The 27,649-nt window shown below is 47.3% G+C and overlaps 1 protein-coding gene and 1 long non-coding RNA gene across 2 annotated transcripts in view; one reads left to right on the top strand and one right to left on the bottom strand.

Annotated features, from left to right (window-relative positions):
- The window catches only part of fut11 (fucosyltransferase 11 (alpha (1,3) fucosyltransferase)), a 34,149-nt gene extending 32,227 nt beyond the window's left edge, over positions 1–1,922 (bottom strand). The window contains exon 1 of the mRNA XM_070865603.1: positions 1,272–1,922. Within this exon, the coding sequence (XP_070721704.1) occupies positions 1,272–1,922 (651 nt within the window). The remainder of the gene's footprint in view (positions 1–1,271) is intronic.
- Positions 1,260–25,548, top strand: LOC139234851 (uncharacterized). The gene is made up of 3 exons (XR_011588352.1): positions 1,260–1,340; positions 23,307–23,507; positions 25,413–25,548. It is a non-coding gene; the product is annotated as an uncharacterized lncRNA (long non-coding RNA).
- Positions 25,549–27,649: the final 2,101 nt, after the last annotated feature.

Here is a 27,649-nt window from a genome sequence, read left to right as displayed (position 1 = left end):
TCATAATGTTGGAAATTTGAAAGGAACTATATAAATGTAAGTCTCTCTTTTTAAAAAAATGGACAAATAGTCAAAGAAGTAAATTTACCCGTCATTAACCCCACCCCGGGACACATCCCTTTAACTATTACCCCAGGCCACGGCACTATACCGGTCATTAACCCGCTGCCCCTTTACCTGTTACTACCTCCTCATTATCCGTCATTAACACATGTTCACGCCCCATTTTCATGCATTACACCAGGCCCTGCCCCATCACCTGTCAATAACACTGGGGCCCCGCCTACACCTACCAATCACTCGTCCCTCCCCTTTACCTGCCAATCACACTGGCCCCACCCAATTGCTATCAACCACATATTGGCCCTGCCCATCACCTGCCAGTCACTGACCCCATCCCTCCCAATGACACTGACTCCACCTCTTTACCTGTCCAGACCCCGCCCACCCAATTACACCATGGTCCCACCCACCACACAGGGCCTGCCCTCCCCTGCCAATCACCCACTGGCCCCACCCCACTCTTGCCAATCACACCGAGCTCGCCCATCACAGCCCACCCTCCCCTGCCAATCAACCACTGACCCTACACATGCCAATCTCTCGCAGGCCCTGCCCCTCCCAAGCACATAGGCTCCACTCTCCCAATTACCCACTGCCCCTCCCCCTGCCCATCGCTCCGACCCCTCCCCCTGCCCATCCCTCCGACCACTCCCCGTGCCAATCACCCCGGCCCCACTTCTCATTCCCCTGCCAATCACACAGGCCCCACCCCTTATTCCCTGCCAATCACACTGGCCCCTCTCCTGCCAATCACCCTGGCCCCACCCCCTGCCCATCACAGAGGCCCCTCTCCTGTCCATCACATGCCCATCACCCTGACCCCTGCCCTTATTCGCCACCCATCACAGGCCCCTCCCCCTTCCAATCACACATGCCCCTCCCGCTGCCAATCCCTCCGACCCCTCTCACTGCCAATCACCCCGGCCCCACTTCTCATTCCCCTGCCAATCACCCCGGCCCCTTACTACTAGGGGGATCAAGGGGTATGGCGAGAAAGCAGGAATGGGGTACTGAAGTTTCATGTTCAGCCATGAACTCATTGAATGGCGGTGCAGGCTAGAAGGGCCGAATGGCCTGCTCCTGCACCTATTTTCTATGTTTCTCATTCCCCTGCCAATCACCCCCGACCCCTCCCCCTGACAGGCCCCTCCCCCTTCCAATCACACATGCCCCTCCCACCACAGGCCCCTCCCCCCCCCCACCGGTACCTGGATGTACTCCATGAGGCGGCGGACGTATCTGTCGCGGTCGGCGGCCACGGGGCAGTGGGACTGCAGGTAGAGGACGGCGGCGCGGCCGCGGCGGCGCAGGCGGTTGGCGCGCGGCAGCGGCGGGGCGGCGCGGCGCAGGTAGGCGGCGCCGGGCAGCCACTGCAGCGCCAGCGGGTAGTGCGAGTGGCGGCGGAAAGTGGCGGTGAGGTTGAAGAGGCGGACGCCGGCGGCGTGCGACAGGAGGTAGTTGTTCATGGGCGACTCCTCGTGGAACAGGGCCCAGGTCTGGTGCGGCGGCCGCGGCAGCGGCGCCCGGTCGGCGCGGAAATCGGTGCCGTAAAAGAGCAGGGCGCGGGTGCGGCGCCGGCCGCGGGCCCGCTTGTCGCGGGTCACCAGGCAGCTGCTGCCCAGGCCGCACTCGATGCGCTCCGCCTTCCCGCCGCCCGGCCCGTGAGGGAACAGCCGCTCGCTCCACCACAGCAACACCGGCAGCTCGCCGTCCGCCGCCCGCCGCGTCGCGTTCGCCGCCCGCCACTCAAACGACGGCGCCGACGCCGCCTCGAACGCCCCGGCCTCCCGCCCGCCCCGCGCCGACGCCGACGCCACCAGCGCGGCGAGCGGCCACAGCCCGAGCAGCGAGCCCGCCATGTCAGCTTCGCGACAGTTTTACATTTCCCCCTCCTCTCCCCGGTGGGGGGCGCCACCGCGCCGCTCTACGGCAGTAGGTCAGGCGGCGTCCCGACGTCAATCTGTTTTACGGCAGGAGGTCAAGGCATCTGGAAAAAGTTCCAATTGGTTCTTTAGCTGTGATATTTGCACCAATCAGGAAGCACAGTGTTGAATACAGAGTACTGATTGGTTGATTTTATATTGTCCAAATATTGGTTTACTAATTCTACCAATCAAGTGCTACAATCATTAAAAATCAACCAATCAAATCCTACCAGTGTAAAATCAACCAATTCAATTCTTTCTAAAATCAACCAATTGAATCCTACCAATCACTAGACAATATAAAATCAACCAATAGAATTCTACCGATCATTAGACAATATAAAATCATCCAATTGAATCCTACCTATCATTAGACTCTTAAACAACCAATTAAATTGTTGAACCTTTCCAATGTTGGTTATACAAGCTCTCTCTGTACAGAGCTAAAAATACTTGTTTTAACACAAAGTTGGGAACATAATAACATAAGAATTAGGAACAGGAGTAGGCCATCTAGCCCCTCGAGCCTGCTCCGCCATTCAACAAGATCATGGCTGATCTGGCCGTGGACTCAGCTCCACTTACCTGCCCGCTCCCCATAACCCTTAATTCCCTTATTGGTTAAAAATCTATCTGTGATTTGAATACATTCAATGAGCTAGCCTTAACTGCTTCCTTGGGCAGAGAATTCCACAGATTCACAACCCTCTGGGAGAAGAAATTCCTTCTCCACTCGGTTTTAAATTGGCTCCCCTGTATTTTGAGGCTCTGCCCCCTAGTTCTAGTCTCCCCGACCAGTGGAAACAACCTCTCCGCCTCTATCTTGTCTATCCCTTTCATTATTTTAAATGTTTCTATAAGATCACCCCTCATCCTTCTGAGCTCCAACGAGTAAATTCCCAGTCTACTCAATCTATCATCATAAGGTAACCCCCTCATCTCCGGAATCAGCCTAGTGAATCGTCTCTGTACCCCCTCCAAAGCAAGTATATCCTTCCTTAAGTAAGGTGATCAAAACTGCACGCAGTACTCCAGGTGCGGCCTCACCAATAGCCTGTACAGTTGCAGCAGGACCTCCCTGCTTTTGTACTCCATCCCTCTCACAATGAAGGCCAACATTCTATTCGCCTTCCTGATTACCTGCTGCACCTGCAAACTAACTTTTTTTTGGGATTCATGCACAAGGAGTGGATCACGACTATCTGATCGGAACTCTGCGCGCTTTCGGGTTCGGGACGCATTTCGTCGCCCGGATCCGACTTTTGTACGCCGCCGCGGAGTGTCTGATTAAGGTTAACGGGTCCTTGACGGCGCCCCTTCGCTTTAGGAGAGGGGTGCGCCAGGGATGCCCCATGTCCGGCCAGTTATACGCCGTCTGCGTGGAGCCTTTCCTGTGCTTCCTGCGGACGAGGTTGACGGGACTGGCTCTGCAAGGGCCGGGCGTGGAGGTCGTCCTCTCGGCTTACGCCGATGACGTGCTCCTCGCGGTAGAGGATCCCGCTGACCTGCGGAGGATGCGTGAGTGCCAGGAGATTTACTCGGCCGCGTCCTCCGCCAGAATCAACTGGGAAAAATTTCCGGACTCCTGGTGGGTCAGTGGCGGGTGGACTCCCTGCCGGAGGAGCTCAGGCCTTTTGCCTGGAGCACGACCCATCTCCTCTATCTGGGAGTCTACCTTAGCCCCGACGAGGAAGCCTGGCCGGCGAACTGGCAGGAGCTGGAGGCCAAGGTCGCCGCTCGCCTAGGGCGCTGGACAGGACTGCTCCGAGTGCTGTCCTACAGGGGTCGAGCGCTAGTCATAAACCAGCTGGTGGCCGCAATGTTGTGGTACCGGCTGGTCACTTTGACCCCTCCCCCTGCGTTTGTTGCCAAGATACAGAAGAAGCTGGTGGACTTCTTCTGGAACAACAGGAAGCACTGGGTCTCTGCGGCGGTCTTGAGACTCCCGCTTGGGGAGGGCAGTCAGTCGTTGGTGTGCGTCAGCACCCAGCTCGCGACTTTCCGTCTTCAGACCCTGCAGAGATACCTTTACGTCGAGCCCCCTCCTAGGTGGCGTGCTCTGGCGACGTATTTCTTCCGCCAGCAGCACGGCCTCAATTACGACACGCAGCTCCTGTTTGTGAGTGTGGGGGGCGTCAGGACCGCCCTCCGGGAGCTGCCTGTCTTTTACAAGGAACTCATCAGGGTCTGGAACAAAGTCTCCACCAAGCGCAGCTCTCCACCGGCTGGAGTGGCGGCCGTCCTGCAGGAGCCGCTGCTCGGGAATCCGTACCTCCACGACCGAGGTTTTATGTGGCGGTCGGAAGAGAGGGCTGTGGCTGGTGAGGTGACCAGGGTCAGGGACCTGCCCGATGGCGGAGGAGTGGGCTGGATGGCGCCAGACACGCTGGCGCGGCGCCTAAATTCTGCCAATGTCCGCCACGCGGCCAATGCCATCGAGTCGCTAAAAAGAGCTCTGGGCCCCGACTCTGTTAGGTGCATCGAGGAGGCTCAAGCGCGTGGGGAGATCCCGTCCGAACTGACCACCGTCCGGACGGAATTCCTCATCGGCGCCAAACCCCGGAACCTCCCTCGGGGGCCGGCGCCTCACAACTTGAGCCGCCTCGAGGAAATCCCCTCCGTGCCTTTCAGTTCTGCGCGGAGGGGTTTCCTTTACGGGCTGCTCCTGCACACTCTCAACTTTGCCATCCTCGCCGGCCGTCCGGACACGCCATGGCGTACCATCTTGCCGTCCGGAGGAGGCGGGGGTCCCCGATGGAGGGCACTCTACGCAGGGGTCCTCCCACTATTTGTCGGGGACTTGGCCTGGAGGGTGGTGCACGGAGCAGTGCCGTGCAATAAATTTTTAAGCCGGTTCACGGGCTCCCAGGCCGCCTGCAATTTCTGCGGTCTGGAAGAGTCCGTGTTCCATGTTTTTATTGAGTGCACGAGGTTGCAGCCCCTGTTTTGTTATCTAAAGGGGCTGCTCCTGAAATTCTGGCTGCACTTCAGTCCCACACTCCTGATCTTCGGGCACCCTGTGCGGAGGGGAGCGGGTAGGTCCGAGGGCCTCCTCGTAGGACTTCTCCTGGGCAAGGCCAAGGGTGCCATCAGCCGGTCCAGGCAGCGGGCGGTCGAGGGGGTCGTTCAGCCAGACTGCCTGCCTCTCTTCCGCGCATACATCCGGTCCAGGGTGTCCCTGGAGATGGAGCACGCGGTGTCCACCGGTACGCTCGCGGCGGTACGCTCGCGGCCTTCCGCGAGAGGTGGGCACCGGAGGGACTGGAGTGCATCATCACGCCCGGCAACCAAATTTTAATTTGATTTTATGTTTTTTAAGTTAATTTGTTTTAATTGCCGGTGCTTTTAGTGTTCCCCTCCCCTCTATAGGGGGCACTTGGAGAAAAAAAAAATGTTTTTGTGCCCAAAAAAAAAAAAAAATAAAAGGGCCTGTAAATGTTTGGTGTTTCCCCCAGATCGGGGGGGCACGGTTTAATGTTTTTTGTTTACTCCCAAAAAGTGTTTCATGCACAAGGACCCCCAGGTCCCTCTGCACCTCAGCATGTTGTAATTTCTCCCCATTCAAATAATATTCCCTTTTGCTGTTTTTTTTTTCCAAGGTGGATGACCTCACATTTTCCGACATTGTATTCCAATCTGCCAAACCTTAGCCCATTCGCTTAACCTATCTAAATCTCTTTGCAGCCTCTCTATGTCCTCGACACAGCCCGCTTTCCCACTAATCTTTGTGCCATCTGCAAATTTGGTTACACTACACTCTGTCCCCTCTTCCAGGTCATCTATGTATATTGTAAACTGTTGTGGTCCCAGCACCGATCTCTGTGGCACACCACTAACCACCGATTTCCAACCCGAAAAGGACCCATTTATCCCAACTCTCTGCTTTCTGTTAGCCAGCCAATTCTCGATCCATGCTAATACATTTCCTCTGACTCTCCTTACCATTATCTTCTGCAGTAACCTTTACACCACATCCCTCGGTACACCTCTATCCACTATGCTCGTTATATCCTCAAAGAATTCCAGTAAATTAGTTAAATATGATTTCCCCTTCATGAATCCATGTTGCGTCTGCTTGATTGCACTATTCCTATCTAGATGTCCCGCTATTTCTTCCTTAATGATCGCTTCAAGCATTTTCCCCACTACAGATGTTAAACTAACCGGCCTATAGTTACCTGCCTTTTGTCTGCCCCCTTTTTTAAACAGAGGCGTTACATTAGCTGCTTTCCAATCCGCTGGTACCTCCCCAGAGTCCAGAAAATTTTGGTAGATTATACCGAATGCATCTGCTATAACTTCCGCCATCTCTTTTAATACCCTGGGATGCATTTCATCAGGACCAGGGGACTTGTCTACCTTGAGTCCCATTAGCCTGTCCAGCACTACCCCCCTAGTGATAGTGATTGTCTCAAGGTCTTCCCTTCCCACATTCCCGTGACCAGCAATTTTTGGCATGGTTTTTGTGTGAAGACCGAAGCAAAATAATTGTTTACGGTCTCAGCCATTTCCACATTTCCCATTATTAAATCCCCCCTCTCATCTTCTAAGGGACCAACATTTACTTTAGTCACTCTTTTCTGTTTTATATATTGGTAAAAGCTTTTACTATCTGTTTTTATTTTTTGCGCAAGTTTACTTTCGTAATCTATCTTTCCTTTCTTTATTGCTTTCTTAGTCATTCTTTGCTGTCATTTAAAATTTTCCCAATCTTCTAGTTTCCCGCTAACCTTGGCCACCTTATACGCATTGGTCTTTAATTTGATCTAACCAATTGCAAAACTAGCTAAAATTATCCATAAACTCACCTGTGGACTGTTGCAGATTTCTCCTCACAGGCTTTCTCTCTTTCCCAAGCCTTGAGTTTGAGTTGGTTCCTTTCCTGAAATTTGGTTTGCCCACCTCGATAGTTTAATTTTGGTCAGATCTCTGCGTGTGTACAGGTTCTTCTCCAGGCTTCTATTGGGCCTTTGCACATACAGCTTATCAGTGCCACTTTGCACATGCATGATTTAGGCCAGGCCTTTTTGTATTCCTCTCTGCTTTCCTTCCTAAACTGAGACTCGCTGTCAGGATTCTCCAAGCCCTGCTCCCAGGCCTCGGGACTTTCCTGGTCACACGGCAAGCCTTGGGCTGCACCAGGCTGTGCTCTTTGCTGGTCTGCATTAGATTTGCTCGGCAATGACGGCTGACTGCCGGCCTTGCTTCCTGCCATTGGGTTGCACTAGGCGACGCTCTCTGGTCACCTCAGGCACTGCTTTCTCGTGTTGCGATGCTTCTGATTCACACTGCTCTCTGACCTCTAGCTAGACTGTTCAGCTGTTGTTCTTGGATCTGTTCTCTAGCCTTGGGACGCTCCATGCTCTGTCCCCTGGCTTTGGGCGGCTCCAGTATCAAGCTGCTGTAGGCATGATTGTTAATTAAAGATCTCTGGCTGTTTGGTACGAGAGAGATCTGAGTTCAGCCTAGATTTGGCCATCAACAGGTTCAGGTGGTCGAGCGTCGTTCGGCCCCACTGCCTGCCTCTCTTCCACAGTTACTTTCACGTCCGGGTGTCCCTGCACATGGAGCTCGCAGTGTCCAGCGGTATGCTCGAGGCCTTCCGTAACAAGTGGGCACCGGAGGGACTGGAGTGCATTATTTAATTTGAGGTTCCTTTAGTTTGGTTAATTTACAGGCTTTGACAAGGTGGGGGGTGCATGGTTGACATTTTAAGTAATGAAAGAGTCAGCCTAGATTTGATGGGCTGTAAGGGCCGGGCCCTGCGTGAATGAGCTTGAGCAAGTAAAATCCAGTCCCTAAACGGGGCTACAGCGCAAAACTGTCCCTGATGTGGTACTAATCACTAATCCTACTCATACAGACCACAGAATGGGTGGTGTGGGAACTGGAAAGGAAAAGCCACACTGGTTCAGTAGGACATGCAGAGGTTGCTACTTTAAAAGAAAGCTGCAATTGTAGACCCATGACACCACTAATGTAGTGAAGTCCTGGTTAACTGTTATGTTGGAAGCACCTCAATCACAGCCGAAATGACGGCGGCACATTACCGAGGAGTTCACGCGGGAAGAAACAATTCTCTTTTGCTTTATAATTCTCTGTATAATATGACTGATAACTCGCCAACCGAGCACAGCATTTTACTGTGATTAACTATTGGGTTCGAATCTACCCCGCAGTTGAAATGAGTCACAGCGATCATCCTACACAGCCGTAAAATTAAAATCAATGGAGTATGGAGCAGATAGTAAAACACATTTACTGACTTGCCAATCAGTAACTTACATAAATTCCTGCTTTGCATCACAGAAATAGCAAATTATTGCTGTCAGAAAACAAGACTTGTTTTAACGTTGAGAAAATTTTGCTTCAGGCATGATTCCTGCCACTGCAGGAACAGAGGAACTGCCAGATGAAAGAGGACCAAGATGCATTTAGCTCGCCTTCTCGAACCCTGGTAGTCACATGATACAACGATACGAAGGGTTCATAGCAATCAATCTTGGTCAATTATCAATCTCCATCACTCCCTCCTTTGATGCCTAATGACCAGTTTAGCTAGGGTTCCTTGATTGAATGCTGCCATAATGTCAAATGGGGGTTACACTCACCCCTCCTGACATTTGGCTCAAGCCCATATTGGAGATGGAAATTGGACCTCCTTGTGTCTGCTTTATGCCCTTAAAACGGGCATAACAAGGGCCAATTTTGGGGAGCATGGTGGGCACCTGTAACAGGCATTGGGCAGCCACCGTACGAGGCTCCAAACAGCAGATTGAGGGAATCGTGGGACATGTGCAACATAAATAACCAGCACCTCATCACTGACCCAACAGCAGAGGTCGCTGGCTTCGCCCTCCCTCGAGGGCCCTGGGCAGCGCTCGGGTCACAGACGGTGCAGCCACCTGCTCCACAAGTGCAAGGTGAGGGACAACCCGAAATGAGACTCACGAGTCCCAGACCACGCAGCACATCGCATCAACCTGCCCTCAGTTCTCCACTCGCATCTCAGGTGGCCGTCGAATGGAGAGCCAAATGAAACATCCCATTATAAGCTTTTCCCGCCATACAAGACAACAAAAGGACCCCTGTACTAAATTGCTTGTCTCCGAACCTGCTCCGCTTGATTTATCTGGAGTGAAAGCAGTGGCTTAAAAACGCTCGTGGAGTCAGGGGGAACAAGGATACATTGTTCAGAGCAAATAACCTTGGTTACTTCCACCCTCTGAATGTACTGACAGTTTCTGTTGTTGCACTTAAGTGCCTCCCGTGAGCTTGAGCAGCAATTATTGGCCAGATCGGTGTTGTCCCATAGATATCGCTGTCTAGCCACAGGTATGGCTACCGTGACACCGTTTCAGCCACATATACTCAGCTTTGTAGAAAACGCCTTACAGGCACTCAATGCAGGTAAATGTAGTTCACGTGTATATTTAGAGAGAGAGAAAGAAAGACTTGTATTTCTATAGCGCCTTTCACAACCACTGGACTTCGCCAAAGCACTTTACAGCCAGTGAAGTACTTTTGCAGTGTAGTTACTGTTGTAATGTGGGAAATGCAGCAGCCAATCTGCATGCAACAAGCTCCCACAAACGGCAATGTGATGGTGACCAGATAATCTGTTTTGTGATGTTGATTGAGGGATAAATATTGGGAAAGGCGCCGGGGATAACTCCTCTGTTCTTCTTCGAAATAGTGCCATGGGATATTTTATGTCCACCTGAGCGAGCTGACGGGGCCTCGGTTTAGCGTCTCATCCGAAAGACTTAATAAACTTCTATCACCATTCAGTAACCAAGGAAGGGAAGCACTCACAATGATCAATAAATCACTCTGCTCTGCTTTTTGTCTTGTAATTTTACCAGTAAATGCACAAAAAGGTTAAAGTACACGTGGACGTGCTGTGTGGAAATGAGGATTGGGGTCACAGTGCCCAAGGTTGGTGTCTTAATCATTTTTTATTTACGCATCAGAGTTCCCAATTAGCCACATGTGGCTAGTGACTAATGTATTGAACGGCCTGGAGCTTGACCCGGCCCTTGACATTCGAGTGGATTTCTTCCCACATGTCTTCTCCCCTCTCCCACCCTCACTTCCTGACTGCAGAGCAGCTGCACTGACATGGAACACAGGAAGATGGAAAACCCCAACTGTTGCCGGAGCGGTGATCGGATGACGGGTACCAGAGCAGACCCAAGACTTTGTTTTGAGTGGCTTAGTTTGACACTAGGTGGTGCCACAGACCTACTTCCCATTATTAAAATCTACTGCAAGGTATTTGTTTTCATGTCCACGTTAGTCTTGCCACATGGGAGCATATTTATCGATCACCCTGATACATTCTGTAGAAAACAATAAGGTCAAAGGAAGGGATTCATGCAAAATTAGAATATTTTACATTATAGGAACACAGCTATATGCTTTGTGGAATCAGATTTGGCATTAAAGGAGTTGTCCATAATTGTGCACAAGATAACACCTATATCTCCAGTTCTGACGAAGAGTCACAGACCTGAAACGATAACTCTGTTTCTCTCCACAGATGCTGCCTGACCTGCTGAGATTTCCAGCATTTTCTGTTTTTATAACTATATCTCCCTACGTGCTCGGGTTTAATTAAAGAGATATGCAGTGAAACCTGTAAATTATGGACACTTCAGGGACTTGGCATCAGCTGCCTTATTTTGCAGGTGTCCTCATTTTCAAAATGGTCACTACATGTACTGTAGAAAGGAAATGTCAGTAGAATGGGGATTTCCATAGGGTCAGAAAACCAGTGCTCTCTCTGGGATGGAATCGTGGAAGCATTCAATCCCAGAGATGGAGCGTTTTCTCTGCCGCTATGGATGCTGGTAAAGAGCGCTCCATTCCACAAAGGCCATTTCTTTGCCAAAACACGCTGACCGACATACACTGACCTCATGAGGGTTTGAGGGCAGAAAGGAAGCAAGCTGCAAAGGACATGCTAGTGTCTATGAAAGTTCCAGATACAGCAGCTTTGCAATAGGCCGTGTCCTGTGTTTTAAGTTGTAAACGGTTTTGGTGCGTTGAAGGCTGTCCCTACTTCATAATTTGCGAGTATCCGTGGTTTCATAGTGCCACTTGTATACTTTACTATTAAGTTATTTGGGTCTCTCAATAAATGTTTTTCACAAGTGTCTATTTTTTGGGAGTGTCCATTTATACAGGTTTCATCATAGTTATTTTGTTACTTAAAAGTGGTTAGCGACCTATACCTGTATTTTATTATTGCATTCCTTTGAGATCCATTCCCTCTCTTACATTTAGAATTTTCTCTTCTCCTTGATATCCCGCCAGAAGAGCAAATTAATGAAACAGGAAGCTCCTCTACTCGTTCGACACGGGGAGAATTGCTGAGGGTTTGGGGGTAGATAAGCTATTGCCTGATCAAAGATCACAAGACAAGGAAGATGATTCAATCCATTCAAGCTCATCCATCTAGCAACAACCTACATCACAACATCCAACTGCTTCTTAAATAATTTCAGGGTTTTTAAACTTAGATTCCACTACCCAATTCCACCTAGTAGTCCATTCCATAGATGGTGGCGAGACTGGGTTTATCTTAAGTCTCTTGATTCTTCCAAGAAGATTAAGAGATTGACCCAGCAGCAGACGTCTTCATGAGGTTTGCAATAGGGGAGCTGTTGCCAGGACTTGACCCCTTCAGATTCATGAGCTTAGCACCTTACAGTACAGAACACTGGGTCACTGCATCTAGACACAAGTCATAGATTAGAGGTTAGCCATTAGTCCAAAGGTCATGGGGCAGAGATCCCGTGTGGATCCCACTTCACGTTGTTCCCTCCAGCGAGATGTCAGTGAGGCGCGTCATCCTCCAGATCACCACAACAGTAGAAGGTAGCATGATCAGGGAGCTCATGATAACGATGGTGGCCAGGATCACCAGGATGATAACCCAGACTTCCAGCACATAGGGCGACATCATCGACCTTTGTCTTTCACAGTATGGGGACAATGTCAAGCCAGCAGCACCTGCAAAGCATAAGATGTATTTGGATTAAGAAAGGCATTTGATTGCAACCTGATTACACCCCACTTCCAGCTTGCTGTTTCTAGATTGATTATCAAATTATATGATTATTTTTTAACTATTTGAAACATGGTATCTTGCTATCATATTTCTTATTAATCATAGAATGGTTACAGCACAAAGAGGCCATTCGGCCTGTGCCGGTTCTCTGCAAGACCACTTCAGCTAGTCCCACGCTCTACCTTTTCCCCGTAGCCCTGCAATTTTTTTCCCTTCAGGTAACTCCCTTTTGAAAGCCGTGATTGAATCTGCCTCCACCACCCGCATTCCAGATCCTAACCACTCGCTGCGTAAAAAAGTTTCTCCTCATGTCGCCTTTGGTTTCTTTGCCAGTCACCTTAAATCTGTGTCCTCTGGTTCATTAAATTGAAATATTTTTTGCAAAAGTCATGTTTTGTATATATTTGCCCATTTCTGTTGAAATGTTCACAACCTTGGTGTCCTATTTGAGCCCGATATTGCTTTCGACCACAAATGCGCAGCGCAGCTAAGACCTCTGATGCTGAAGCCCTCATCCATGCCTGTTACCTCTAAACGTGACTAATTCAATGCACTCCTGGCTGGCCTCCCACATTTTACCCTACGTAAACTAGAGGTAATCCAAAACTCGGCTGCCCGTGTCCTAACTCGCACCAAGTCCCGCTCACCAATCACCCCTGTGCTCGCTGACCTACATTGGCTTCTGGTTAATCAATGCCTCGGTTTCAAAATTCTCATCTTTATTTTCAAATCCCTCCATCTCCATAACCCCCCCCCCCCCCCCCCCCCGAGATGTCTGCGCTCCTCTAATTCTGCCCTCTTGAGCATCCCTGATTATAATCACTCAACCATTGCTGGATGTGCCTTCTGATGCCTGGGCCCCAAGCTCTGGAACTCCCTGCCTAAACCTCTCCATCTCTACCTCTCTTTCCTCCTTCAAGACACTCCTTAAAACTGACCTCTTTGACCAAGGGTCACCTGTCCTAATCTCTACTTTGGTGGCTCAATGTCAAATTTTTATTTCATAATACTCCTGTGAAGCGCCTTGGGACATTTCACTACATTAAAAGCACTATATAAATACAAGTTATTGTTGGTTTCAATATATTTCTGTTTCATTGGCGAGTTCCAATGGCACTATTGAGATGCGGACGGTGTTAGTTATTGGCCCAACAGTGTGATGGAGCTGAATTAAGGCAATCTTGATGATGTGTCCTCGCTCAATGAGTTGTATATTCACTGATGATAATTCTGTTCTGTTAAACTGCCATCTTCTAAACCAATTCTTCCAGTGATGTAACAAGCACTCACTGTTTAAACAAAAATGATCAAAAATAAACTAAAACCATGGTAACATTTGGGAAAGAAAGGTATTGCATTTATAGCGTTCCTTATCACATCTCGGAAGCATCTCAACGTGCTTCACACCCAGTTACTTAGAAGGATAGTCACTATTTTTGTGTAGAAAGCAGTAGCCAATTGACGTATATCAAGATCCCACAAACAGCAATTGGATGACTGAACAATTAATCTCTTTTTCCAGTTGAGGAGGAACGTTGGCCATGACCCTGAGAGAACTCTCTGTTCTTATTTGAATCACGCACCACCTTACTTTCAGTTGGGCTCACATCGGTCAGTGAATCTAAGCTTCATTTTGGATTAAGCCTATTGGCTTAGAGGTACGGTAGTGTATTGGTTATGTTACTGGACTAATGATCTGGGGATGTGAGTTCAAATCCCACCACGGCAGCTGGGGTATTTAAATTCAGTTCATTAAATAAATCTGGAATTTAAAAAAAACTAGTATGGTGACCATGTTGTAAAAACCCAGCTTAAAGGGAACATTGATCCTCACACACATACTGTTATATCCCCTACATAGAGTACAGAATCATAGAAAATTACGACACAGAAGAAGGCCATTTGGCCGATCGTGTCCGTGTTGGTACTTACCAACTCCTCCCCCTCAAACCCCAGGAATCATCTATTACTATAAATGATGCTTTGTCAAAAATGTTTAATATTATGGTAAGGTGTCGCCCTGTAACATTGTCACTGGTGAGTGATGGTCTTGTGTTGTCGAGACACGGGCTGCATAGTGTTAATTTTTGGAAATACTATTGCTAACGTATAGTGCCAGGGGTGGGGAGAGGAAGATAAACTAACCATGTTTCCCTACTCCAAATTATTCAGCATGAATTTATCCCCTTTTTCCCAATCCTGGAATTTCTTCTGCCTGCTAGATGCTATTGCATGTTTGTGCCTCTGAGTAAGCACACTACAGACAGTATCACTGCATTGCAGATTGATGACTCCAATTCTACAGCAATAGAGGAAAGGATTGAATTCCTGCCTGCGAGAGAAAGTATATTCAAATAAATTAAGTGTCACTAAGTCAGCAGCCAATACAGATTTGGTTGTACACAAGACATTAAAGGAATGCAGTAGACTCTGTCTCTCCCAAACACAGATATACAGGTATTCACATATTTAACTGCCTTGGATTTTGTTCTTAAATGTATTGGATGTATACCCTTGAGTGCTCGGACTCGCGCTCCTCTTGGATTAATATGCAATAAATAACATTGACAGGAAATTCTTTTTAAACAATGGAAATACTTGTATCAGGGTCTGCTTGGGTTAGTCCCCTCGATTTCAAAATTCTCATCCTTGTTTTTAAATCCCTCCATGGCTTCACACCTCCCTATCTCTGTATTCTCCAGCAGTACAACCAGTGTTCCCCTAAGCTGTACACGTGCGCAGCCGCGCAGCAATCTACAAGGTATCACGCAGGCTTCTCACAAGCTTTTCTATTCGAAACACCGCACATGCGCAGAAATTTAAAGGGACCATGCATTGAAATAAACGGGCCGTGCACAGCAAAGATTATTTAGAGGGACCATTGCTTACAACCCACTGCGCTCCTCCAATTTTGACCTTTTACGTATCCCCCATTTTCATCACTCCCACCATTGGTGGGCGTGCCTTCGGCTGCCTCAGTCCTCTGGAATTCCCTCCCTAAACCTCTCTACCTTTCTTTCCTCCTTTAAGATGCTCCTTAAATCCTACCTCTTTGACTAAGTTTTTGGTCACCTGTCCCAATACCACCATATGTAGTTCAGTGTCAAATCTTTGATTACGCTTCTGTCAAGTGCCTGGGGGCATTTTATTACATTAAAGGCTCTATATAAATGCAAATTGTTGTGCCACAATGCCATCATGAAGGTACACTGAAGTGAGATTGTTAGATTTAAACAGAGCAATGATGACATGAACTTCTGAGTCATTACCGAGTGTGACCAGAGGTTAGGTGTGTTTCCAATGCATTGTATGTGTTGCATTTGGTAGGTGACCGGAACTTAGAAATTACTGATGGCAATGCGCTGGCTGATACCACGACTGGTTTTCAGACCATTTCAATAACTGAGCAAATGATTACTGAGCAAATACCATGAGTTCACCTTAACTGAAGTCAAATGTTTAGTCGGCAAATGTATCTCTACCTCAATAAACCCACTCATAAAGTAACTGATTTTTTTTAACACTTAGTACGAACACATTATTTTCCATTTCAACTTCTTGTGAACTTTCAACAGCCTGTGCAATGCGATGGGTTACGAACAATGGGAAGCTCAATGCACACGTGATCCTCACCATAGGGTTGCATCCTGCCAGATTCTGGCCCGCTAACATCACATTGGAAGATTTCTGGCCAGGAGATCTGCTTTATGCACATGTGAAGAGCAATGGAGAGGAGCATGAGGCAAAAGGGACGTTGTCATTCCTGTGAGAGGAGGGAGAGAGGCTGAGCAAAGCAACAAGGAAGATGGGATGAACATAGTGAATGACTGGATAATGGATCATCTCAGCTGAGGAAAGGAAGCATTTTTGAAGCTCAGATGCAGAAAGTGAAATCATTGGAGCAGATACATTGGAAACATAGAAAATAGGTGCAGGAGTAGGCCATTCGGCCCTTCGAGCCTGCACCATCATTCAATAAGATCATGGCTGATCATTCACCTCAGTACCCCTTTCCTGCTTTCTCTCCATACCCCTTCATCCCTTTAGCCGTAGGGGCCATATCTAACTCCCTCTTGAATATATCCAATGAACTGGCATCAACAATTCTCTGCGGCAGGGAATTCCACAGGTTAACAACTCTCTAAGTGAAGAAGTTTCTCCTTATCTCAATCCTAAATGGCCTACCCCTTATCCTAAGATTGTGTCCCCTGGTTCTGGACTTCCCCAACATCGGGAACATTATTCCCGCATCTAACCTGTCCCGTCCCGTCAGAATCTTATACGTTTCTACGAGATCCCCTCTCATCCTTTTAAACTCCAGTGTATAAAGGCCCAGTTGATCCAGTCTCTCCTCATACGTCAGTCCAGCCATCCCTGGAATCAGTCTGGTGAACCTTCGCTGCACTCCCTCAATAGCAAGAACGGCCTTAGATTAGGAGACCAAAACTGAACACAATATTCCAGGTGAGGCCTCACTAAGGCCCTGTACAATTTCAGTAAGACCTCCCTGCTCCTATACTCAAATCCCCTAGCTATAAAGGCCAACATGCCATTTGCCTTCTTCACCGCCTGCTGTAACTGCATGTCAACTTTCAATGACTGATGAACCATGACACCCAGGTCTCATTGCACCTCCCCTTTTCCTAATCTGCCGCCATTCAGATAATATTCTGCCTTCGTGTTATTGCCTCCAAAGTGGATAACCTCACATTTATCCACATTATACTGCATCTGCCATGTATTTGCCCACTCACCTAGTCTGTCCAAATCACTCTGCAGCCTCTTAGCATCCTCCTCACAGCTCACACCGCCACCCAGTTTAGTGTCATCTGCAAACGTGGAGATACTCCATTCAATTCCTTCATCCAAATCATTAATGTATATTGTAAAGAGCTGGGGTCCCAGCACTGAGCCCTGCGGCACTTCACTAGTCACTGCCTTACATTTTGAAAAGGACCCCTTCATCTCTGCTTCCTGTCTGCCAACCATTCTCTATCCACGCCAGTACATTACCCCCAATACAATGTGCTTTGATTTTGCACACCCATCTCTTATGTGGGACCTTGTCAAACGCCTTTTGAAAGTCCAAATACACCACATCCACTGGTTCTTCCTTGTCCACTCTACTAGTTACATCCTCAAAAAATTCCAGAAGATATGTCAAGCAGGATTTCCCCTTCATAAATCCATGCTGACTTGGACCGATCCTGTCACTGCTTTCCAAATGCACTGCTATTTCATCCTTAATAATTGATTCCAACATTTTCCCCATTACTGATGTCAGGCTAACCGGTCTATAATTACCCATTTTCTCCCTCCTTTTTTAAAACGTGGTGTTATATTAGCTGCCCTCCAGTCCATAGGAACTGATCCAGAGTCGATAAGACTGTTGGAAAATGATCACCAATGCATCCAATATTTCTAGGGCCACTTCCTTAATACTCTGGGATGCAGACAATCAGGCCCTGGGGATTTATCGGCCTTCAATCCCATCAATTTCCCTAACACAATCCTGACTAATAAGTATTTCCTCAGTTCCTCTTTCTCGCTAGAGCCTCGGTCCCCAAGTATTTCCAGAAGGTTAGTTATGTCTCCCTTAGTGAAGACAGAACCAAAGTATTCGTTCAGTTGGTCTGCCATTTCTTTGTTCCCCATTATAAATTCACCTGAATCTGACTGCAAGGGACCTACATTTGTCTTCACTAATTTTTTCTCTTCACATATCTATAGAAGCTTTTGCAGTCAGTTTTTATGTTCCCGGCAAGCTTCCTCACGTACTCCTATTTTCCCCCTCCTAATCAAACCCTTTGTCCTTCCCGCTGAATTCTAAATTTCTCCCAGTCCTCAGGTTTGCTGCTTTTTTTGGCCAATTTATATGCCTCTTCCTTGGATCTAACACTATCCTTAATTTCCCTTGTTAGCCACGGTTGAGCCACCTTCCTTGTTTTATTTTTACTCCAGACAGGAATGTACAATTGTTGAAGTTCATCCATGTGATCTATAAATGTTTGCCATTGCCTATCCACCGTCAACCCTTTAAGTATCATTTGCCAGTCTATTCTAGCCAATTCATGCCTCATGCCATCGAAGTTAGCTTTCCTTAAGTTCAGGACTCTAGTTTCTGAATTAACTATGTCACTCTCCATCTTAATAAAGAATTCTACCATATTATGGTCACTCTTCCCCAAGGGGCCTCGCTCAACAAGATTGCTAATTAGTCCCTTCTCATTACACATCACTCAGTCTAGGATGGCCAGCTCTCTAGTTGGTTCCTCGACATATTGGTCAAGAAAACCATCCCTAATACATTCCAGGAAATCCTCCTCCACCGCATTGCTACCAGTTTGGTTAGCCCAATGTTTATGTAAATTAAAGTCGCCATGATAACTGCTGTACCTTTATTGCACACATCCCTCATTTCTTGTTTGATGCTGTCCCCAACCTCACTACTACTGTTTGGTGGTCTGTACACAATTCCCACCAGCGTTTTCTGCCCCTTGGTATTCCGTAGCTCCACCCATATCGATTCCACATCATCCAAGCCAATGTTCTTCCTTACTATTACATTAATTTCCTCTTTAACCAGTAATGCCACCCCGCCTCCTTTTCCTTTCTGTCTATCCTTCCTAAATGTTGAATACCCCTGGATGTTGAGTTCCCAGCCTTGGTCATCCTGAAGCCATGTCTCTGTGATGCCAATTAATCATATCCATTAACTGCTATCTGTGCAGTTAATTCATCCAGCTTATTCCGAATACTCCTCGCTTTGAGGCACAGAGCCTTCAGGCTTGTCTTTTTAAACACACTTTGCCCCTTTAGAATTTTACTGTAATGTGATCCTTTTTATTTTTTGCCTTGGGTTTCTCTGCCCTCCACTTTTACTATTCTCCTTTCTATCTTTTGCCTCTGTCTCCCTTTTATTTCCCTCTGCCTCCCTGCATAGGTTCCCATCCCATCCTCAACAGCACTAGCAAACACTCCCCCTAGGACATTGGTTCCGGTCCTGCCCAGGTGCAGACTGTCCGATTTGTACTGGTCCCACCTACCCCAGGAATTTGAATCCCTCCCTTCTGCACCACTCTTCAAGCCACGCATTCATCTGAGCTATCCTGTGATTCCTACTCTGACTAGCATGTGGCACTGGTAGCAATCCTGAGATTACTACTTTTTAGGTCCTACTTTTTAATTTGGCTCCAAGCTCCCTAAATTCTTCTCGTAGGACCTCATCCCGTTTTTTACCTATATGCACCACGACAACTGGCTGTTCACCCTCCCTTTTCAGAATGTCCTGCACCCGCTCCGAGACATCCTTGACCCTTGCACCAGGGAGGCAACATACCATCCTGGAGTCTCAGTTGCGGCCGCAGAAACGCCTATCTATTCCCCTTACAATTGAATCCCCTATCACTAACACTCTCCCATTCTTTTTCCTGCCCTCCTGTGCAGCAGAGCCACCCATCGTGCCATGAACTTGGCTGCTGCTGTCTTCCCCTGAAGAGTCATCCCCCCCAACAGTACCCAAAGCGGTGTATCTGTTTTGCAGGGGGATGACCACAGGGGACTCCTGCACTACCTTCCTTGCACTGCTCTTCCTGTTGGTCACCCGTTTACTATCTGGCTGTGTACCGTTTACCTGCAATGAGACCAACTCGATAAATGTGCTATTCACGTCATTCTCAGCATCATGCATGCTCCAGAGTGAATCACCCGCAGCTCCATTGCCGCAATGCGGTCCGTCAGGATCTGCAAGCGGATGCACTTCACGCACACATAGTCATCAGGGACACCGGAAGCGTCCCCGAGTTCCCACATAGTACAGGAGGAGCATAACACATGTCCGAGCCCTCCTACCATGACTTAACCCTTGTATTAACTTAATTGGGAAGTAGAGAAAGGGGTGAAGTCTTTTAAGGAAGAGGAATGGGAAGAAATTTAATTCCAGCAGCTGTTGGAATAGTGGCTAGAGATGGAGAGAAAAGCCAAAGAAGGGAAGGGAAGAGTTATGGGTGGAGCATAAAGTGGAAAGGGCAATGGGAAATGTAATCAATAAATGTCTGCAGATCAGAGCAAGAGCAGGAAGTAACATCAACACAATCATCAATAATGGGGGGAGATGTTAAGGAAAGGGCCCGAGTAGAATTGGGAAAAGCAATAGATATGGATTTGTCTTGGAGGTGTTGCATAGTTTCTTTTAAAGGGGCAGTGTCACATTGGCAATTAAATTGGTATAGTGCACAATAGTCGATAGCAAATTAGCAGTCTGATAATTGGGCGGAGTTTATATGGGTGGCTGATTTGCTATTGCCCATTTTGTGCTGTAGAGCCAAGTCCAATTTTACCCCCTAGAGCTCTTAATCAGGCTCTGTTACTGGAACAACATGGGTCTTCTAAGACAGCATCAGTTCTGTGTCTGCTATCTTGGCTGCCAGAACACATTTCATCATCATCATAGGCAGTCGCTTGGGGTCGAGGATGACTTGCTTCCACACTAAAAATTAGTTCTCAGATGACTGAAGAGTCCGATGCGGGACCTACAGTCTGCCACAGGTGGGGCAGACGGTGGTTGAAGGAACGGGTAGGTGGAGTGCCTCGGTTGCTGCTCCTTTCGCTGTCGACGCTTGGCTTCAGCTTGCTCTCGGCGAAGAGACGCGAGGTGTTCAGTGCCTTCCCGGATGTTTTTCCTCCACTTTGGGCGATCTTGGGCCAGGGATTCCCAGGTGTCGGTGGGGATGTTGCACTTTATCAAGGAGGCTTTGAGGGTGTCCCTGAAACGTTTCCTCTGCCCACATGGGGCTCGCTTGCTGTGTAGGAGTTCAGAGTAGAGCGCTTGCTCTACCAAAGTGCTGGCACAGATACGATGGCCTGAATGGTAGCCTCCTGTGCTGTATCATTCTATGATTCTAATAATATTTCATTTTATGTTGTTTTGTGGTTTAGTTCCTTATTAGTTGGGTTCCTCTTAAAACAACAACTTGTATTTATATAGCACCTTTAACATAGTGAAACGTCCCAAAGGCGCTTCACAGGAATATTATGAGATAAAAATTTGACACCGAGCCGCAAAAGTAGAAATTCGCGCAGCTTGGTCAAAGAGGTAGGTTTTAAGGAGCGTCTTGAAGGAGGAAAGAGGCGGAGAAGTTTAGGCAGGGAGTTCCAGAGCTTGGGGCCTAGGCAACAAGACATGGCCACCAATGGTTGAGCGATTATTATCAGGGATGCTTAGGAGGGCAGAATTAGAGGAGCGCAGACATCTCGGAGGTTGGGGGAGGGAGGGGGGGGGTGGAGTTGTGGGGCTGGAGGAGATTACAAAGATAGGGAGGGGCGAGGCCATGGAGAGATTTGAAAATAAGGATGAGAAATTTGAAATTGAGGCACTGCTTAACGGGGAGCAATTATTGTAGGTCAACAAGCGCAGGGGTGATGGGTGAGCGGGACTTGGTGTGAGTTAGGACACGGACAGCCGAGTTTTGCATCACATCTAGTTTACATAAGGTAGAACGTGGGAGGCCAGACAGGAGTGTGTTGGAATAGTCAAGCCTAGAGTTTACAAAGGCATGGTGAAACTTTTGTTTGTTTTTGTATTGGAATGACACTGGGGCAACTGAAGGTGTCTTTATCGGTTTATTTAGAAAATGCAAAATGAACTTCCAAACTACACACCATTAAATCATTGGGATCTGGCTGCATCACTGTTAGGAGGCAAGGCTGGTGATTTGCTGGTTTGCAGGCATGTAACAGGAGTCTGACAAAGTCACATGCAAGAACTGTCTGAAAACTATTTTTACCATTATCAGCCCATCATTCGGAGAGGAAGCAAGAGTGTGCTGTGATAAAATCAACTGCTTGCACCAGATAGCTATCTAATACATTTATCAAGCAAAGGCAGAAAAGTGGCTGAGATTATATTCCCGAATGAAAGGTTTGATAGGAGGAATTACTGGGACATAAATTCGTGGGACTTTCTATGGGGTGATATTTTATTTTTAAATTAAGTCACAGCCGCAGCTGTGAAACAAGAAACTTAAAACTGACGCACAATGAATTAAAAACCAAAAAATAAAAACAGTGATAAAGGAATTGAGTGTAATATCTCCAAGTTTGCAGATGACACTAAGCTGGGTGGCAGTGTGAGCTGTGAGGAGGATGCTAAGAGGCTGCAGGGTGACTTGGACAGGTTAGGTGAGTGGGCAAATGCATAGCAGATGCAGTATAATGTAGATAAATGTGAGGTTATCCACTTTGGTGGCAAAAACAAGGCGGCAGAATATTATCTGAATGGAGACAGATTAGAAAAAGGGGAGGTGCAACGAGACCTGGGTGTCATGGTACATCAGTCATTGAAAGTTGGCATGCAGGAACAGCAGGCGGTGAAGAAGGCAAATGGCATGTTGGCATTCATAGTGAGGGGATTTGAGTATAGGAGCAGGAAGGTCTTAATGCAGTTGTACAGGGCCTTGGTGAGGCCTCACCTGGTATATTGTGTTCAGTTTTGGTCTAATCTGAGGAAGGAGGTTCTTGCTATTGAGGGAGTGCAGCGAAGGTTCACCAGACTGATTCCCAGGATGGCGGGACTGACATGAGGAGAGACTGGATCGACTGGGCCTGTATTCACTAGAGTTTAGAAGAATGAGAGGGGATCTCATAGAAACATAAAATTCTGCCGGGACTGGACAGGTTAGATGCAGGAAAAATGTTCCCAGGGAAGTCCAGAACCAGGGGTCACAGTCTAAGGATAAGGAGTAAGCCATTTAGGACCGAGATGAGAAATTTCTTCACTCAGAGAGTTGTTAACCTCTGGAATTCCCTACCACAGAGAGTTGTTGATGCCAGTTCGTTAGATATATTCAAGAGGGATTTAAATAGGGCCCTGACGGCTAAAGGGATCAAGGGGTACTGAGGTTGCATGATCAGCTATGATCTTATTGAATGGTGATGCAGGTTCGAAGGGCCGAATGGCCTACTCATGCACCTATTTTCTGTGTTTCTATGTAACAACAACAACTTGTATTTATATAGTGCCTGTAACATCCCAAAGCGCTTCACAGGAGTGCTATCAAAATTTGACAAAATGCGAAAGCAGTTCACAATCGACAAATTAGTTTGCTCTGCAGGGAAACACAGCAGTCATTCTGTTCACAGCAGGATACCACAAACAGTATTTTTTTTGTTGTAGACCGTGTTAGTTCAGTAACTAATATTGGCCAGAGCACCATTAAAACACCGCTGCTCCTCTTATCCAAAAGGTGCACCACTCCTTCGGTACAGCGCCGGAGAACCAGCCTGCAAGGCGAGAGGCAGAGGCACTAAAGAGAGAACAGAGACAGTGAACAACAGCCCTTCGCATATTCCCAAGAGCTGCCGATAGAGAGGCCGAGAAGGAAATTTAAATCAACACTAACCTTGCCGTTATCAGCAACTACAAGTGTACTGATCTTCGGTTGCAGGTTAGTCCCTGTTGAAATAATAGATGTACAGATGTACAGCCAACACCACCTCAGACTGGAGATAAAACAGTCAATTCCGCAGCGGCTTCATTCCCTCTGACTAGTCTGTGTTCTTTCCCCTACTCTGCCTCTGTATAGTTTCTGCGTCAGCTGGTGCTGGACAACATCAGAGTCTTTACCCTGACTTAATACCCTGCCTGTGAGCAACTTAAGGCAGGGCTGTCAGGTGATGTGGGCAGTGTGGAAGAGTGTGCATGCATATTTACTGCAATTAGACACGGGTCGTCAGCTTGTCCGCCCACATAACCGCGACTTTAACTTTTATGCTGATGTACTTTTAGCAGAAGCCACGTGTACAGGACCAAATCTAACAACAGCACTTCCTGTTACCAGCATTAATCAGGCTATTGATCACTGGTTGTGTTTCTTGCTTGAAGAGATTATAAAATACTTGCTGCAGATGAAAAGTTGGCTTGTGTTTAAACACAAGAGGTGATTGGTGCTGAGGGTAAAAAATTACATATCACCGTCAGAGGGTCACATTCAGTTTGAGTCAGTCATTTAAACTAAACTGATTTCATGTGCAAGACTCCAGGCTTGTTCTGGAGTCTCAAGGAGTTGGAAGATTAATCTCCAGTACACTACTGGAAGAAAATACAGACTTGCATTTATATAGCGGCCTTTCACGACCACCGGATGTCTCAAAGTGCTTTACAGCCAATGAAGTACTTTTTGGCGTGCAGTCACTGTTGTAATGTAGGAAACGCGGCAGTCAATTTGCACACAGCAAGCTCCCACAAATAGCAATGCCTGGATAATCTGTTTTAGTGATGTTGATTGAGGGATAAATATTGGCCAGATCACCGGGGATAACTCCACAGCACTTCTTTGAAATAGTGCCGTGGGATCCTTTACGTCCATCTGAGAGAGCAGACGGGGCCTTGGCTTAACATCGCATTCGAAAGACTGCACTTCTGACAGTGCAGCACTCCCTCAGCACTGCACTGGGAATGTCAGCCTAGATATTTGTGCTCAAGTCTCTGGAGTGGGACTTGAACCCACAACCTTCTGACTCAGAGGCAGGGGTGCTGCCCACTGAGCCACAGCTGCAAGCAAAAACCCAGAAGAAAAATCATAGGGGGTATTAAACAAAACTTTGTTTTTTCTTTTTTTAACACTTCCATTTATTAGTTATAAAAATATTAGAGATTGGGAAAATGCAGTTTCAAACAGTTGGGTAACAATTTGGCCGCGATTTTAACTCCAAGTAGATTCCTCGCTCAGGCCCGAGTTAAAATCAGGGTTGGGTCTCAAAGATGTCATCGGGCCGCAACATGATTATGTAAAGAAGGATCCTGTTGGCTCCGGGCGTGTGTCCTTGCTGTCTGCTCAGGAGAGCAGGTTAAAATTGCAGATGTTGCGATCTCAGCGGCTTTCTGATTGGTAAGAGCCAGGGGACAATTTTAACTGCCCACCTGCCAGGTTTCTGCTGAGCGAGTTGGGTTAAAATCGCTCCCTTAAGAGTCTGCTCCCTTTCCGATTGGCCACGGGAAGGCGCTGGGACCTGGATGGCAGACCAATGGCGGGAATGTGGTTGGAGGTGTGAGGTCATGTGATAAAACCTCCAGGAATATGTCCAACCAGAGTTGGAAACCCTACTTAAGTCTGATCATATAATGGGAACAATGAGATTGGAACCAACTTTATTGCAGAGAACAGTAAGATGCTTACCATCATATGTTTATTGCTGCCTGATTCAGGCAAAAATTAACTCTATAATTGGGTTAATTAACTCTGTGTTATTTATACTTGGCCACCTAGAGGTACAGGAACTAGAAATGTTACAGCTGGAAATATAAGCAGTTTTTGTGGAGGCTGTTTAATCAATCCACATTTATGTTACAGGGTTACTGCTGGGTGCAGATGGCCAGCTCTTCCACTGCTATTCTACAGGGTCTGCTAGGAATAAGTGGCTGTGTAGACACAGGTAAAATTGGGTCTGAGAGTTTGCTGCTGGGATGAGATCTCTGCGCTCCTCCAATTCTGGCCTCTTGTGCATCCCCGATTTCATCGTTCCACCATTGGTGGCTGTGCTTTCAGCTGCCCGGGCCCTGAGCTCTGGAATCCCCTCCCTAAACCTCTTTCCTCCTTCAAGACATTGCTGAAAATCTACCTCCTTGAGCAAGCTTTTGGTCACCTGTCCTAATATCTCCTTATGTGTCTTGGTGTTAAATTTTGTTTGATAATCACTCCTATGATGCACCTAGGGACGATTTATTACATTAAATGTGCTATGTCATTGCAAGTCATTGTGTTCAGACTCGGTTTTCCAACTAAGCATAGCTGATCCTGCACATTTACACTTTGAATGATTGGCCTGTGATGCTGCAGAATCAATCCACCATTAGTTTTGCTAATCTCTGCATCAAGGCGAGTTTCTAAACCACATTCTACGCTGCTTATTTTGACCTCCGCCTTCTTAATTGAAATAGATTTTGCTCTGTCCACCAATGAGAAAAATGGATGCAGTCTCAGGGCTGAAGGTTCACCGAGCAACAACTTGTATTTATTTTGGGTCTTTAATGTAGAAAAAGATCAGAGGAGCGATAACAGTAGAAGGATATGGGGATCGAGCGGGAAGGTGGAGTTGAGGTAAAAGATCTGATCATGATCTCATTGAATGGTGGAGCAGGCTCAAAGGGCCAAATGGCCTAGTCCTGCTCCTATTTCTTATGTCTTACTTAGGAAAGGCCAGAGAGATACGTTAATTTGAGACATTTGAAGGGAGGCAGAAAGTTATCAAGGTGGAGGAAGGATTTATGGAAGGAGTTCCAGAGAGTAGGGCCGAAATGGCTGAAGGCTCTCCCATCGATAGTGGAGCAGAGGGAGAGGAGAGATCCACAGGAGGCCAGAGTCTGATGGACAACAAGCATGGCTGGGCTATAGAGATTGGAAGAGAGCAAATTGAGTTGGGCAAGGTCATGGAGGAATTTTTGAATGAGGAGGATTCTCAATGCAATATATTGGGGAGACAGGGAACCAGCAGAGATTACTGAGGTGCAGGGTGAGTGGGACTTGATATGAGGCAGGTCTTGGATGGTTGATGTAGATTGGAGCTTGGGAGGCTGGAGAAGGGAGCATTGGAGAGGTTGGGTTTGTAATTGCCGAAGCTCACAATGCCTATGGAGACATGGCCCAGCCACCAGAGTCTCCCCAAACAGGAACCAAATCCCTTGTTAATGGAAAAGTAGCTTCTGTGCATTCAGGGTACCTGGTTACAACACAATTCAATGAGTGTTTCATCAGTCTCAAAGTCAGCGCACTTGAATTATTCAATGTTTTGTCAGAAATGAAATAGAAGACTTGACTTGACATTTTTTTCTATTTGCAAATCCCTGTGTACATTCTGTTGCATTAGGAGCTCATTTAGGTTTCAGCAATGTCTCTGAGGCTTTCTTGGGCTGAATTGGTAATGTTCAATGTATCCAGAATCACTCAGAATTTGCTCTCGGATACCACAGTTCAAATTTAAAGGTGTTCTGTCTTCCGAAGTGTTTACTGGTTTAGGAACACAGAACACGATGGTGTGAATCACCTTGGAGTGCATCACCATGTCACCTGTGAAAATGCTGCAGGACCCTGTCTATAACCTGGCTACAGTGCAGCTTGGAGAGATCCATGGCACAGTAATTGGGCCAGACTGAACCAGAGATGGTCCCCTGTCCAAATTATTATTCGTCAAGACCCGTGCTGGTGCCAGAATTCAAAAGCAAAAGGAAGAAATGCTAAACCTTTATAGATCGCTGGTTAGGCATCAGCTGGAGTGTGGTGTCTAATTCTGGGCTAATTAAGTACTTTTGAAGTGTAGTCGCTTTTGTAATGTAGGAAACGTGTGTGCACAGCACGCTCCTAAAAAACAGTAATGAAATAAATAGAAACATAGAAACAGAAATTAGGTGCAGGAGCAGGCCATTTGGCCCTTCGAGCCTGCACCGCTATTCAATAAGATCATGCCTGATCATTCAACCTCAGTACCCCTTTCCTGCTTTCTCTCCATACCCCTTGATCCCTTTGGCCGTAAGGGCCACATCTAACTCCCTTTTGAATATATCTAACGAATTGGCCTCAACAACTTTCTGCGG

Source organism: Pristiophorus japonicus, chromosome 22 (assembly GCF_044704955.1).
Source record: "Pristiophorus japonicus isolate sPriJap1 chromosome 22, sPriJap1.hap1, whole genome shotgun sequence".
NCBI lineage: Eukaryota > Metazoa > Chordata > Chondrichthyes > Pristiophoridae > Pristiophorus > Pristiophorus japonicus.
The sequence above is the reverse complement of the archived record's forward strand: the minus strand, read 5'-3'. Positions and strand labels throughout refer to the sequence as shown.